General features: G+C 42.4%; 1 protein-coding gene across 1 annotated transcript in view; it reads right to left on the bottom strand.

The window, feature by feature from the left end:
• Window positions 1-16,586, bottom strand: part of LOC124126467 (DNA-directed RNA polymerases I, II, and III subunit RPABC3-like) — a 51,351-nt gene extending 34,765 nt beyond the window's left edge. Inside the window, exons 1-3 of the mRNA XM_046489908.2 lie at window positions 16,354-16,586; window positions 9,988-10,071; window positions 7,149-7,323 (exon numbers count right to left, since the gene is read on the bottom strand). Of these exons, the coding sequence (XP_046345864.1) occupies window positions 7,149-7,323; window positions 9,988-10,071; window positions 16,354-16,426 (332 nt within the window). The 5' untranslated portion in view covers window positions 16,427-16,586. The remainder of the gene's footprint in view (window positions 1-7,148; window positions 7,324-9,987; window positions 10,072-16,353) is intronic.
• Window positions 16,587-17,256: the final 670 nt, after the last annotated feature.

Raw genomic sequence — 17,256 nt, 5'->3', positions numbered from 1 at the left:
ACTTGAGACTGATACACACAACTACTTGAGACTGACACACACAAGTACTTGAGACTGACACACACAAGTACTGAGACTGAAACACACAAGTACTTGAGACTGATACACACAAGTACTTGAGACTGACACACACAAGGACTTGAGACTGACACACACAAGTACTTGAGACTGACACGCACAAGTACTGAGACTGAAACACACAAGTACTTGAGACTGATACACACAAGTACTTGAGACTGACACACACAAGTACTGAGACTGAAACACACAAGTACTTGAGACTGATACACACAAGTACTTGAGACTGACACACACAAGTACTTGAGACTGAAACACACAAGTACTTGAGACTGACACACACAAGTACTTGAGACTGACACACACAAGTACTTGAGACTGACACACACAAGTACTGAGACTGAAACACACAAGTACTTGAGACTGATACACACAAGTACTTGAGACTGACACACACAAGTACTTGAGACTGATACACACAAGTACTTGAGACTGACACACACAAGTACTTGAGACTGATACACACAAGTACTTGAGACTGATACACACAAGTACTTGAGACTGACACACACAAGTACCGGTTTAAAATAATGCTTACCGGACATTTAAATTTTTCTGTCCGGACATTTTAAAAAGTATTGTCCGGACATTCTTCAATTTTGACCGGACGTGATCAACAGTTAGGACTGAGCAGTTTCTGTCTGCAGTTGTAACACAATGAAGATTATCTACACTGACAAGCTTTGTTTGTTTTGATTGCTGTAAATACATTGTACCTACATGATAGTCCAATCGGTCAATCACTGTAATAGGCAATAAACTGAGTTGACACTGATTAATCAAGGATTAATTACTGAGAACATCTTGTTAATTTGAGTAAAATGTGTTTACAACTGTACATAAATACCTTGCATCATCGATGTACCTCATTATCCTCACAATGCTACGATACGTAACCTCAGACAAGAAGCGAAAGCGTGACGACAGCAAATCAGTTGAGCGGATCTGCCAAACCCTCAAAGTCTGAATGATCATTTTGTAAGTCGTGGCTAACGACTTTCACTTGGTTGACATACAATGAGGATTTGCAGATTTTATTGTTTTCAGTAGCTAGTCGTATATTGAATCTTGATTGACCGCCATTTTGCTTTCTGTGACGATCGATATCAAATTTTTTTATGGTCAATAATTAAGAAAAGATGAAAAAAGTATTCAAATAACTATTGCTATCAACGATATTTCAGTATTTATGATTATATTATCTGTCTTGTTTTTAAATAATCTTTAGTTTAAAAAAAACCTTTTCCCGTGAGGGCACGTGATAACCAAATATGGGATAATAGTCTCGATCCAAATGTTACAACGCGTACACTTGAGCAGACTCATGAATATTAATTAGACCGTTCACTACGTTAACAGATCGTTATTATAACAGAAACAAACGTATGTTTTCCATATATATCTAAAATGATATTATTTGTTATTAATTGTCCGGTGAATTAAACAATTTAAATTGAAACAATTAATAATTCATCATATTATGAATACGTAAACTTGTAATGTGTGTGTAAAAAGTCGGACTAAAATACGCTATTTGCAGGGGGCGTGGCCTAAATGCAAATGTCTGATTGGGATTTTAAATTTTCCGGACCCTTGACTGACACACAAATGAACCGGAGACTGACACACACACAAGTACTGAGACTGACACAAACAAGTACTGAGACTGATACACACAATTACTGACACTGACACACACAAGTACTGAGACTGACACACACACAAGTACTGACACTGACACACACAAGTACTGACACTGACACACACAAGTACTGACACTGACACACACAAGTACTGAGACTGACACACACAAGTATTAAGACTGACACACACAAGTACTGAGACTGACACACACAAGTACTGAGACTGACACACACAAGTACTGTAGATACAGAGGCTGCTGGATAGCTGATAAAGACTGGGTAAAGTGCCACCTACTTGAGTGGTATCTCTCTCCTCCTCTACAGAGTATGCAAGCACCAGCACATCCCAAGACTGCACTGGTGGCTCTCGACACACACTTTCAGCACGTTGCCTCGCAGGTCAGAGGTTACAGGTGAAAACTGGATGTCCACCCTAGGGCGTAGGGCTGGGTTGCGCGGTGGGGCTCGTGCTGTCTGCGTGGTGGCGATATTGACAGACAGAGCAAGGGGCCGGTAGGGGGGGCTGAGGGTGGTGGGTGAGGGCAGGGGGCAGGGGCCACAGTCTGTGTGCCAGGCAGAGTCCCTCTCCGCAAACAAAACACGCTGCCTCACATTCAGATTGCGTGCCATGCATGAGAAGGTTCAAACAGTAGACACAAACCTGGGTGCCTGCTATACAACAGGGTACTGCTATCAACAGGTGCCCTTATACAACAGGGTGCCACAATCAACAGGTGTCCTTACACAACAGTGAACTGCTCTCATGTGACCTGATACAAGAGGGTTCTGCTATCATCAGGTGCCCTTATACAACAGGGTGCCACAATCGACAGGTGCCCTTACACAACAGTGAACTGCTATCATGTGCCCTGATACAACAGGGTTCTGCTACCAACAGGTGCCATTATACAACAGGGTGCCACAATCAACAGGTGCCCTTATACAACACTGAACTGCTATCATGTGCCCTGATACAACAGGGTTCTGCTACCAACAGGTGCCATTATCCAACAGGGTGCCGCAATCAACAGGTGCCCTTATAAAACAGTGAACTGCTATCATGTGCCCTTACACAACAGGGAACTGCTATCAACAGGTGCCCTGATACAACAGGGTTCTGCTACCAACAGGTGCCTTTATACAACAGAGTGCCACAATTAACAGGTGCCCTTATACAACAGTGAACTTCTATCATGTGCCCTGATACAACAGGGTACTGCTATCAACAGGGCCCCTATACAACAGGGTACTGCTATCAACAGGTGCCCCTATACAACAGGCTACTGCTATCAACATGTACCCTTATACAACAGGATTCTGCTATCAACAGATGTCCTTTTACAACGGAGTGCTGCTATCAACAGATGTCCTTTTACAACGGCGTGCTGCTATCAACAGATGTCCTTTTTACAACAGGGTGCTGCTATCAACAGGTGACCTTTTACAACAGGTTCTGCCATCAACAGGTGTCCTTATACAACAGGGTTCTGCTATCAACAGGTGTCCTTATACAACAGGGTGCTGCTATCAACAGGTGACCTTTTACAAGAGGGTTCTACTATCAACAGGTGTCCTTCTACAACAGGGTGCTGCTATGATACAACATGATTCTGCTATCATGTGCCCTTATACAACAGGGTTCTGCTATCAACAGGTGCCCTTATACAACAGGGTGCTGCTATCAACAGGTGTCCTTATACAACATGATTCTGCTATCAACAGGTGTCCTTATACAACAGGGTGCTGCTATCAACAGGTGTCCTTATACAACAGGGTTCTGCTATCAACAGGTGTCCTTATACAACATGATTCTGCCATCATGTGCCCTTATACAACAGGGTCCTGCTATCAACAGGTGTCCTTATACAACATGATTCTACTATCAACAGGTGTCCTTATACAACAGGGTGCTGCTATCAACAGGTGTCCTTATATAATAGGGTTCTGCTATCAACAGGTGTCCTTATACAACATGATTCTGCTATCATGTGACCTTATACAACAGGGTTCTGCTATCAACAGGTGTCCTTATACAACAGGGTGCTGCTATCAACAGGTGTCCTTATACAACATGATTCTGCTATCATGTGCCCTTATACAACAGGGTTATGCTAACAACAGGTGCCATTATACAACAGGGTTATGCTAACAACAGGTGCCCTTATACAACAGGGTCCTGCTATCAACAGGTGCCCTTATACAACAGGGTTCTGCTATCAACAGGTGACCTCATACAACAGGGTTCTGCTATCAACAGGTTACCTCATACAACATGGGTCTGCAATCAACAGGTGCCCTTATACAACAGGGTTCTGCTATCAACAGGTGTCCTTATACAACAGGGTGCTGCTATCAACAGGTGACCTCATACAACAGGGTTCTGCTATCAACAGGTGTCCTTATACAACATGATTCTGCTATCATTTGCCCTTTTACAACGGTTATGCTAACAACTGGTGTCCTTATACAACAGGGCGCTGCTATCAACAGGTGTCCTTATACAACAGGGTGCTGCTATCAACAGGCGTCCTTATACAACATGGTTCTGCTATCAAAAGGTGTCCTAATACAACAGGGTGCTGCTATCAACAGGTGACCTCATACAACAGGGTTCTGCAATCAACAGGTGTCCTTATACAACAGGGTTCTGCTATCAACAGGTGTCCTTTTACAACAGGGTGCTGCTATCAACAGGTGACCTCATACAACAGGGCTCTGCTATCAACAGGTGACCTCATACAACAAGGTTCTGCTATCAACAGGTGACCTCATACAACAGGGTTCTGCAATCAACAGGTGACCTCATACAAATGGGTTCTGCTATCAAAAGGTGACCTCATACAACAGGGTTCTGCTATCAACAGGTGTCCTTATACAACAGGGTTCTGCTATCAACAGGTGTCCTTATACAACAGGGTTCTGCTATCAACAGGTGACCTCATACAACAAGGTTCTGCAATCAACAGGTGTCCTTATACAACAAGATTCTGCTATCAACAGGTGTCCTTATACAACATGGTTCTGCAATCAACAGGTGTCCATATACAACATGGTTCTGCTATCAACAGGTGTCCTTATACAAAAGTGTTCTGCTATCAACAGGTGTCCTTATACAACAGGGTTCTGCTATCAACAGGTGTCCTTATACAACAGGGTTCTGCTATCAACAGGTGACCTCATACAAATGGGTTCTGCTATCAAAGGGGACCTCATACAACAGGGTTCTGCTATCAACAGGTGTCCTTATACAACAGGGTTCTGCTATCAACAGGTGTCCTTATACAACAGGGTTCTGCTATCAACAGGTGCCCTCATACAACAAGGTTCTGCAATCAACAGGTGTCCTTATACAACAAGATTCTGCTATCAACAGGTGTCCTTATACAACATGGTTCTGCAATCAACAGGTGTCCTTATACAACAGGGTTCTGCTATCAACAGGTGTCCTTATACAAAAGTGTTCTGCTATCAACAGGTGTCCTTATACAACAGGGTTCTGCTATCAACAGGTGTCCTTATACAACAGGGTTCTGCTATCAACAGGTGACCTCATACAACAAGGTTCTGCAATCAACAGGTGTCCTTATACAACAAGATTCTGCTATCATGTGCTCTCATACAACAGGGTTCTGCTATCAACAGGTGTCCTTATACAAAAGTGTTCTGCTATCAACAGGTGTCCTTATACAACAGGGTTCTGCTATCAACAGGTGTCCTTATACAACAGGGTTCTGCTATCAACAGGTGACCTCATACAACAAGGTTCTGCAATCAACAGGTGTCCTTATACAACAAGATTCTGCTATCATGTGATCTCATACAACAGGGTTCTGCTATCAACTGGTGTCCTTATACAACATGGTTCTGCTATCAACAGGTGCCCTCATACAACAGGGTTCTGCAATTAACAGGTGTTCTTATACAACAAGGTTCTGCTATCAACAGGTGCCAAGATGGTCAGGGCAGTAAGGTCAACTACATAATCACCAGTTCCCATGATAACAGTTTAAACGAACAATTTGGTGGTTTCGATTAAATCTTTCATAATGTTTGTTTGAGAAAGTCCATCTACCATCGGTGACCCTGGTAACTTAGCAGTGCTACATATTTACGCAGCATTACCTTGTGATCTCACTCCCCCTCCCCCCACCCCCACCCGCACAGAGGGGGCATGCAGTGAATCTACTCACACACAAACCTCTATGTGCGTAGACTTGCTAACAGTCTTCAGTCCGGCACATGCTCCTGGAGACATTCATTCTTCCCTGGCATGCATGTATACAGGTGTACAATCTACCCGAGCATGTACAGTACTGCAGGGGCACATGTCCACACACGACTCGCGGCTGAATGAGGGTGTGGCCTGACCGGCATTCAAACACCCCTTCAAGTGGACTGACCTTGTGACATTCAGCACTGTGACTGAAAATCATGGACCAGTGCATTGTGCTAGGGAGGGTAAGTCTTTACATGCACACCATGATACTTGGGGCATGTTAGAGGGTGTTGCTTCGCTAATGGTTGCACTATCTACTAATTTCCCACTGAAATTATGCAAAGCAATGACAGTGACTGTCAGTCAGGGCACAATGTAAGGGAGATAACTCATGTGTGAGTCCACTTTCACAAAACGAACATATCACAACTCATACACTTTAATATGTCAGTGTGGACTTGTAAATCAGGGCAGTATGTCATACAGGTCAATGTGGACTTGTAAATCAGGGCAACATGTCATACAGGTCAATAAGGACTTGTAAATCAGGGCAGTTGGTCATACAGGTCAATGTGGACTTGTAAATCAGGGCAGTTTGTCATACAGGTCAGTGTGGACTTGTAAATCAGGGCAATATGTCATACAGGTCAGTGTGGACTTATAAATCAGGGCAGTTGGTCATACAGGTCAATGTGGACTTGTAAATCAGGGCAGTTTGTCATACAGGTCAATGTGGACTTGTAAATCAGGGCAACATGTCATACAGGTCAATAAGGACTTGTAAATCAGGGCAGTTTGTCATACAGGTCAGTGTGGACTTATAAATCAGGGCAGTTTGTCATACAGGTCAATGTGGACTTGTAAATCAGGGCAGTTTGTCATACAGGTCAGTGTGGACTTATAAATCAGGGCAGTTTGTCATACAGGTCAATGTGGACTTGTAAATCAGGGCAGTTTGTCATACAAGTCAGTGTGGACTTGTAAATCAGGGCAGTATGTCATACAGGTCAATGTGGACTTGTAAATCAGGGCAATATGTCATACAGGTCAATGTGGACTTGTAAATCAGGGCAATATGTCATACAGGTCAATGTGGACTTGTAAATCAGGGCAATACGTCATTCAGGTCAATCTGGACTTGTAAAACAAAGGTACATTCATTAAGTGCATTGGTGTTGTAACCATGGCAACAAGAGCAATGTTATACTTACAGTCGGGAGGAGTCCATGCCGCCATCGTCACCCTCGATTCTGTAGACTTTGCCAAACATGACGTACTCGAACTGGTCAGCACGAGACGGGCCCTGTTGTGTGGGGTTGTACTCTCCGTCCTCCGGGTACCCGTCCTCCCGCAGAGTCGTCGCGATCACCAGGCGGAACTTGTCACCTAGGAAACAGTCACATGACAACTTGTCATCAGTTGCCTTGGAAACAGTCACTCGGTGACATGTCATCAGTTACCTAGGAAACAGTCACATGATGACATGTCATCAGTTACCTAGGAAACAGTCACTCGATGACATGTCATCAGTTACCTAGGAAACAGTCACATGATGACATGTCATCAGTCACCTAGGAAACAGTCACTCGATGACATGTCATCAGTCACCTAGGAAACAGTCAATCGATGACATGTCATCAGTTACCTAGGAAACAGTCACATGACTACGTGTCATCAGTTGCCTTGGAAACAGTCACACAGTGACATGTCATCAGTTACCTAGGAAACAGTCACATGATGACATGTCATCAGTCACCTAGGAAACAGTCATTCGATGACATGTCATCAGTTACCTAGGAAACAGTCACATGATGACATGTCATCAGTCACCTGGGAAACAGTCACATGATGACATGTCATCTGTTACCTAGGAAACAGTCACAAGATGACATGTCAGCAGTTACCTTGGAAACGGTCACTTTAACATCAATTTACATATAGTAGTAGCATCTTGACAACCGTAACACGTAATTACAATGATAATCAGATAAAATGTCATACAGGTAACTGTGGGCTTGAAAAAAACAGGAAGTATGTCACCAGGGCTCGATTTCACAACATAACACATGCACTAGTGCACACAAAGGCAACCTGTTATCTCTACATGCAACCAGTGCATCTTAAAATTCAACGTTTACATCTGACCAAATATTAATATCAGTGCCACTATGCATCATGTGCATATCTGTTTGCATAATCGTACCTCTTATCCAATGATAACTGTTAAGAGGACAGTTTGTGGAAAAAAATTGTTTCGGATCTGGATTCGAGTTTTCGAAAATTAAGTTTGTATAAATTTTTAAGGGGAAATTTATCTCAGAATATACTGCAGAATTTGGTAATGTTGCCACAAAAATTTTTTAATATTTTACTACAGAAATCATCCAGGACTGTCAATGAATCTAATCAAGTCAATCTTATGTAAATGACAAGAACGCAAGACAATTGATGGGACATTATACGTGTTTCCCTTCAAAAGTGTCTTTACTGTGAACTGGGCATTTCAGAATATTAACCACACTGGTCTAGGAATATTTTTCATATACATCTACAGGTTCCGTGACAGGTGAGTGTAACAAGGTTGTGATGTGAACATACACCAGGTACAAGCAAGCTATAACTCGTTCCCTAACTCGAGCCCAGCATACAGGCCATTGGGAACCGGTAAGGACCTGTCTGTCACCAATCACCATGAGCGTGAGTATAGTTTTATGCCGCTTTTAGCAATATTCCAGCAATATCACGGCGGGGGACACCAGAAATGGGCTTCACACATTGTACCCATGTCGGGATTTGAACCCGGGCCTTCCACGTGACGAGCGAACGCTATAACCACTACTGTACCCCTTGTAAGATTGTCTATCTGTCTGTCACCAATGACCATGGAAACAGTCAAATGACAGGTCATCAATCACAATAGAAAGAGTCACATGACAGGTCATCAATCACCATGGAAACAGTCACATGACAGGTCATCAATCACCATGGAAACAGTCACATGAGAGGTCATCAATCACCATGGAAACAGTCACATGACAGGTCATCTATCACCATGATAACAGTCACATGACAGGTCATCAATCACCATGGAATCAGTCACATGAGAGGTCATAAATCACCATGGAAACAGTCACATGACAGGTCATCAATCCCCATGGAAACAGTCACATGACAGGTCATCAATCACACTTCGGTACATCTGTCTCATGGATCTGACAGCCCAGACCACCTTGGTAGAGCTGGTACTCATGATTCGGTTAACTTCAAAGCAGTGACTCTCTGTCAGTCATCACTCTGACGGATGAACCAACCCTGTTTTCTCCAGAGTGAGTGAGTGAGTGAGTAGGGTTTAACGCCGCTTTTAACAGTATTCAAGTTATATCACGGCGTGTCAGCTTAATGTGGGAGGAAAGCCTGAAGTGATGCAGGTCTCAGACGTTAACCACTTCGGGACCGCCTCCGTGGTCTAGTAGTAGAGGTCTGGGGTTCGATCCCCGTCCTCGTCATACCAAAAGACATTAAAAGATGGTACTTGTTGTTACCCTGTCTGGCGCTCGACAATAAGGGACTAAAACAAGGACTGGTCGGCTCGGAGTCAGTATACTTTGTCTGGGTGGGGTATTCTTGTTAAAGTTAAACGGCGGCATGGTATCTCAGTGGGCTAGCACTATAAATTGGCATCAGTCCGGACTAGTACAAGCAGACACACACACACGTGCATGCATGTCGCAACATAAGTGCAATAATCTTGGATGCGGCATGGTATCTCAGTGGGCTAGCACTATAAATTGGCATCAGTCCGGACTAGTACAAGCAGCCACACACACACACACACACACACACGTGCATGCACGTCGCTATATAAGTGCAATAATCTTGGACGCGACGTTAAACCCCATTTCACCTCACCTCATCTTACCACTTTGGTGAAACCCACGAGCACGAGTATGGTGCTGACAAACCTAGAAACATAATCGGTGTGAACCGGGATTCAAACCCACAATCATAGGTTTCTGGCGTGCCCAAAGGCATTTCTCCAGAGGCACTCACCGAGCTCCACGGGGTAGATCTGTGTGTTCACGTCCAGAATCAGGTCCATCTTGAAGGACTCGCTCTCACAGAACAGCCGAGACACTGAAACATGACATGTTACTATGGTTACACTGACACACAAAAAACAAGTGATACTTGAGTCAATGAAACCTAACTGTTACTAAACATGCGAAAGACAACTTCCACACTTCACTGCGGATTTGTTGACCTTCAAAACATCAATCTCATTAAAATCAGATCTTAGTCCTCGCTATCACTAGTCAGAGGACCACGGTGTGGAGGTGATGAGATGTCAGCTAGTCAGTCAGTGGAACACAGTGTTGAGGTGATGAGATGTCAGCTAGTCAGTCAGTGGAACACAGTGTTGAGGTGATGAGATGTCAGCTAGTCAGTCAGTGGACCACGGTGTGGAGGTGATGAGATGTCAGCTAGTCAGTCAGTGGACCACGGTGTGGAGGTGATGAGATGTCAGCTAGTCAGTCAGTGGACCACGGTGTGGAGGTGATGAGATGTCAGCTAGTCAGTCAGTGGACCACGGTGTGGAGATGATGAGATGTCAGCTAGTCAGTCAGTGGACCACGGTGTGGAGGTGATGAGATGTCAGCTAGTCAGTCAGTGGACCACGGTGTGGAGATGAAGAGGTGTCAGCTAGTCAGTCAGTGGACCACAGTGTGGAGGTGATGAGATGTCAGCTAGTCAGTCAGTGGACCACGGTGTGGAGGTGATGAGATGTCAGCTAGTCAGTCAGTGGACCACGGTGTGGAGGTGATGAGATGTCAGCTAGTCAGTCAGTGGACCACGGTGTGGAGGTGATGAGATGTCACAGTCAGAGGACCACGGTGTGGAGGTGATGAGATGTCAGCAGCTAGTCAGTCAGTGGACCACGGTGTGGAGGTGATGAGATGTCAGCTAGTCAGTCAGTGGACCACGGTGTGGAGGTGATGAGATGTCACAGTCAGAGGACCACGGTGTGGAGGTGATGAGATGTCAGCAGCTAGTCAGTCAGTGGACCACGGTGTGGAGGTGATGAGATCTCAGATTCAGTCAGTGGATTCTTAGAACCAGTTTATCATGATTCAGTGTTCAGAAACTGGTGAATGAATGTGATCTTCCTAACAATTGGGGACACTTGACGAAACCAGAGGACACACAATTATTTTTAAATAAAGACATAAAATTTAGAGAAAGTTACCATGGTTACCTATTTCACATAAGGAATTCAACATGTCAGCTTGGTCAGTGTCACTACACGTATTCACATGATGCGACATTGTCACTTTTCACATTTTATTTCTTCTAGTCAGTTTTGAAACTGGCAGTCCTGGTGGACCGGCAACACTATACATGCTAAAAATTACCAGTCCCTCATATTTTTGTCAGTCCCAACCTTCAACAATTAAAAAACATTATCTGGTTTTAATTCATTCAACATGACATCGTCTCTAAAGTTACTTAGATCTACATGTCATTCACACAAAGTTCAGTCACAGTTTTCTCAGAGATAAAGAATCACACTTTCTTCAGTGGGTCAACAGTCACGTTCAAGGCAACAGTCACGTTCAAGGCAACAGTCAAGTTCATGGCAACAGTCACGTTCAAGGAGACAATTGTAAACTCAACACAAAAGCTGCACTTCCTCAGAAAAAATTAACTTCAAAACCAACAAACATCAATCATAAACTATTTTATAATTTGTCATTGTAAAGAAAACAGATGAAATTCATCACCTCATTTAAAAATTCAATAAATTGGGCCCCTTCGTCCGCCTTCTTTTCTCAGACGCCATGAAAAGTGTGAGGGACAGGGATACGAGATTGTAAAATGAAAGCTTAAAGACGACATGGACGATAGGGCCTGGTTATGTAAGGGACATAACTCTTGTTCTCGGAAATGATTATAGCAGACGACCAAACCCTACGTTACTTGGCAACGTTAGTAAATTTATTTGGAACTTATCATGAAACCTATGATCACTGATGTGAACTGAAGACTTTATGATTAATGAATTCCAATTGTAAAAATGTATTAACTTCGCATTGTGACAAAGATCAATGAAAATTCGAGTTGAATTAAAGTCAATAGTGAAAGGTATTAGATTGAAATCATTTTTCAGTTTCTGTATATCATGCTGCGCCCAACTTATTTTTTTGTGCCATTAGGAATTTTGTGTGTAAAAGTCCCCATGGCCAATCATCTCTGACTGTGATCCACTCGGAGAAAAAGGACCTAATGAGTCCTAGGTTACAATGCTGTGACATCATAAGACCCGTGAAGATCCGGGGTGGAATAGGTCTTCAGCAACCCATGCTTGCCGTAAAAGGCGATTAACGGGAGCGGGTGGTCAGGCTCGCTGACTTGGTTGATGCATGTCATCGATCCCAATTGCGTGGATCGATGCTCATGATGTCAATCACTGGATTGTCTGGTCCAGACTCGATTATTTACAGACCGCCGTCATATAGCTGGAATATTGCTGAGTGCGGCGTTAAACAACAAACCAACCAATAATAAGACGCTTGACGTCAACTTACTTCAGTGAAGATCGCCATGTGTGAGGGCCGTACAAAAATATATTATTTTTCTCACATTAGTTCGCAAGGTAATAAAAACACTATTTCAAAACCTTCCAGCATACACGTCTACTTTCAATTCATCACACATTATGTATAAAAACTGCAGTTATTACATTAACAGTCATTAGTCAGAAAATGAGTCCAAATGTTCGAAATATGAATTGAAGCTTGTGCATTGTATTTTTGCGTTCCAGAGATACTGTAGTTTTAAAATATATGAAAAGTCAAAGTGTGATGGTAGTTCACTGACTGTATATCATGTGACCTGTCAGTTGCACCTGCTGGTTCCAGTATATCATGTGACAGTATATATAGTCCTTATTCACCTGCTGGCTGTAGTATATCATGTGACAGTATATATAGTCCTTATTCACCTGCTGGCTGTAGTATATCATGTGACAGTATATATAGTCCTTTTTCACCTGCTGGCTGTAGTATATCATGTGACAGTATATATAGTCCTTATTCACCTGCTGGCTGTAGTATATCATGTGACAGTATATATAGTCCTTATTCACCTGCTGGCTGTAGTATATCATGTGGCATATATTATATATATAGTCCTTATTCACCTGCTGGCTGTAGTATATCATGTGGCATATATTATATATATAGTCCTTATTCACCTGCTGGCTGTAGCAGAGATCCAGATAAGCTGCGTATCTGCGTAAAAAACGCATCAGAAATGCAGAAATACGCAGTAAAATAATGTCCAAGCGTATCAAATACGCAACGAACATTACAGATACGCTACAAAAATAAAACTTGTGCGTATATTCAAAATATTGTGAAGTAACCCTGCGTATTCGATTGGCAAATCAGCAACTTATTTTGAAATTATAAACGGGCATTCCGTCAACCTTGCCAAACTCCACGATGACAGTTACATCATGATTATTTGCCATCACACTTATGGAAGTATCGTGGTATTTTTGAGTCCTATAAAGCTCTCGAACCCACACAACACCAGTTTGCAGGGACTAGATGAATAGTGTTTTTAAATATTTAACTACAATACCCACATATGTAAAAAGTAGTGGGTAACAGAAATTTGAATACCCAGATAGAATTACTGATAAGCAGTGATTTTAAAATGCATGGGTAAAATACCCACAACACCAAAAGCTTATCTGGAGCTCTGTGTAGTATATCATGTGGCAGTATATATAGTCCTTATTCACCTGCTGGCTGTAGTATATCATGTGACAGTATATATAGTCCTTATTCACCTGCTGGCTGTAGTATATCATGTGACAGTATATATAGTCCTTATTCACCTGCTGGCTGTAGTATATCATGTGACAGTATATATAGTCCTTATTCACCTGCTGGCTGTAGTATATCATGTGACAGTATATATAGTCCTTATTCACCTGCTGGCTGTAGTATATCATGTGACAGTATATATAGTCCTTATTCACTTGCTGGCTGTAGTATATCATGTGACAGTATATATAGTCCTTATTCACCTGCTGGCTGTAGTATATCATGTGACAGTATATATAGTCCTTATTCACCTGCTGGCTGTAGTATATCATGTGGCAGTATATATAGTCCTTATTCACCTGCTGGCTGTAGTATATCATGTGACAGTATATATAGTCCTTATTCACCTGCTGGCTGTAGTATATCATGTGACAGTATATATAGTCCTTATTCACCTGCTGGCTGTAGTATATCATGTGACAGTATATATAGTCCTTATTCACCTGCTGGCTGTAGTATATCATGTGACAGTATATAAAGTCCTTATTCACCTGCTGGCTGTAGTATATCATGTGGCATATATTATATATATAGTCCTTATTCACCTGCTGGCTGTAGTATATCATGTGGCATTTATTATATATAGTCCTTATTCACCTGCTGGCTGTAGTATATCATGTGGCATATATTATATATATAGTCCTTATTCACCTGCTGGATTATTATATCATGTGGCATATATTATATATATAGTCTGTATTCACCTGCTGGCTTAGTATATCATGTGGCATGTGTGTGTGTGTGTGTGTGTGTGTGTGTGTGTGTGTGTGTGTGTGTGTGTGTGTGTGTGTATATATATATATATATATATATATATATATATATATATATGCTGGCTGCAGTATATCATGTGACACATGCCCCCAGCACTAAGGTCAATGTGTCAGCTGATCCTCTGTAGACCGGCATTGACTCAGTCACTGTTGTCGTGTACATCCTAGCAACCAGCATGTCGTGATCTAACCTGCACCCTGCAGTGCTGACTAGCAGAACCCCGACAGCACTGGTCGGCTAGTACTGACTTTACCAATACAAAACAGTACAGTGATCTTGATAGAAGCCAATGTCATAAAGACATTTACATGAACATAGCAAATTTGGAACACAAGTGTCTATACCATCCCCCAAATCCTTTTTAGGATGACAATCAGTCAAATTGAACCTATCTTAAATTCGGATATTATTATAACACCAGTCTACCTTCCTAGCTGCTACTACAGGCCTGTCATGATACTCCTAACATAATGTGTTTTACATCACAAAACACATGCAACTAGCAGAGAGACGTGGGCATGAGACACAGGGGCTTAAGTGTGGAGAGAAAGAAAGCAGAAGTCTGAACACGAACCAGAAACTTTAGCAGTTTGCAATAGCAGCTGAATCAGATAAGAATAGACATTTATCTGTGAGTAGTCTGACCTGAAATTTATAAAGCATGTCCTGTCATGCAAGAGGATTTTCTTTTCAATTCATAATTTTATTTTGCATTCTTTGGAACTGTATCATTGATCAAGGGCTAGAGTTTCTCAACACTGAACGCATATTAATTTCAGACATCTTAATTATTAATCAATAATTAAAACAGAAGATATACAAACAATCGCAATCCATGTTGGTAACAGGGACAAAGTAACAGCAGCTAGATAAATAACTGCCAAATAAGTTATTTTGTTACCATAGTTTTCATGCCTTTTGTCTTTTTGAGTGTCATTGATTATGATTACACAGCAAAAAAAGCTGACTCAGAAGTTTCCATTATTTGATACTGAAGTTTCTGCATAATAAGCAACATAGGGTTCAAGTTTTAGCTAATATTGCCTCCACATTTTCTTTAATACAATACTAGTAAACGCATAAAACAGACAGAAATTCATGAGTAATTTGTCAAATAAGAATGTGTAGATAAGGTACATGCCCTCACATGTCCTAAGTATTGGATCTACATCACAGTCACTGAACGTAAATTAATGTAGCTAGCTCACCATCCAACGTTCCTGGCCGATGCCCCCTCCCTGCCCGGCAGGATCCCGGGGGTGGGGATTGCTGTCCCTGGGGGTGGCTGGCCACATATGTGGACTTGGTGCGGTGAAGGTGGGAGAGGACATCCCATGGACAGACCGCGCCTGGTGGCGTGCGTTCAGCAATGTTTGACAGATCGTCCAATGTTCACGATTTCTGGTGACATGTCACAACACGCCAGCGGGTGCCGGGTACGATCGTGGCCGACCACGCCAGTCGGGGTCGATCATAAATAAAAATCACTATAGCAACATGTCATACTTTCACTATCACGAACCAATTTCTTTTAAAACAGCATTAACATCAACCGTCATCATTTTGGCTGCGATCCAACACAAAATACTGCGCATCACACAAAATCACATGTCCGGCCATGCTCGGAGCCGGTGCGATACGAGGGCGACGTGACCTGGCCTGTTTACTGTGACATTCGCCTAAACGCCATCAGTGAATGGCGGGCGCTGACATACATCCATAATATGCAAGGGAACAAAGTTTCACTCACCTCTGTCGAATTTCTTGCCATCTGGATCAATATCTTTAACATCAAAAATATCCTCAAACAAAACACCCGCCATGTTTATTTCGCGGAAATAGCCTCGAAGACCATATAACGAAGGATCCGTTTTCTCTTAGATTTGAAAAGATGAGGTCTATCATCACATGACTGCAGACTATTTTATCAATTCGGAATATCTAGGTTATATGTGAGGCGATTGTTCTTTCCCTTTAAGAGTGACTGCGCTGTTTATGTCAAAACCATTGAGAGTATTGCATTTCACTTATTGATCTTAGAGCGAAAAGACTCCTCCAAGGGACATAACTCTAAAACAATTTTGTAGAAGCTTGTCATTTGCATAAAAAAAGTCGCAGCGATATCCTTAAACTAAAATTAAGGTAATTAATAACTAATCTAAAAAGGAAACAAAGAAACACGCTAGATTTTTATTTCGTTCATCACTTTTGTATTGCATAGTTATTATCACGAGGCAAAGGGAATTTTTCTATTTTTTGTTTTGAAATCATGACTAAATGAAGATAATTAGTATGCTCAAATTAAACTTACTTTTATAATTTTGTATGTGCGTATGTTTATTCATACCCCGCTATCCTCACCCCATAACCCAGAAAAACCGCTATCCTCACCCCCTAACCCAGAAATATAGCCACCCTCACCCCATTACCCAGACGTCCCGCTATCCTCACCCCATAAACCAGACGTCCCGCTATCCTCACCCCATAAACCAGACGTCCCGCTATCCTCACCCCATAAACCAGACGTCCCGCTATCCTCACCCTCTAGCCCAGAAACCCCGCTATCCTCACCCCATAACCCAGAAACCCCACTATCCCCACCCCATAAACAAGAAACCCCGCTATCCCCACCCCATAACCCAGAAACCCCGCT

The sequence above is a fragment of the Haliotis rufescens genome, unplaced genomic scaffold (assembly GCF_023055435.1).
Source record: "Haliotis rufescens isolate VD_foot unplaced genomic scaffold, xgHalRufe1.0.p SCAF_24, whole genome shotgun sequence".
Classification (NCBI taxonomy): Eukaryota; Metazoa; Mollusca; class Gastropoda; order Lepetellida; family Haliotidae; genus Haliotis; species Haliotis rufescens.
The sequence above is the reverse complement of the archived record's forward strand: the minus strand, read 5'-3'. Positions and strand labels throughout refer to the sequence as shown.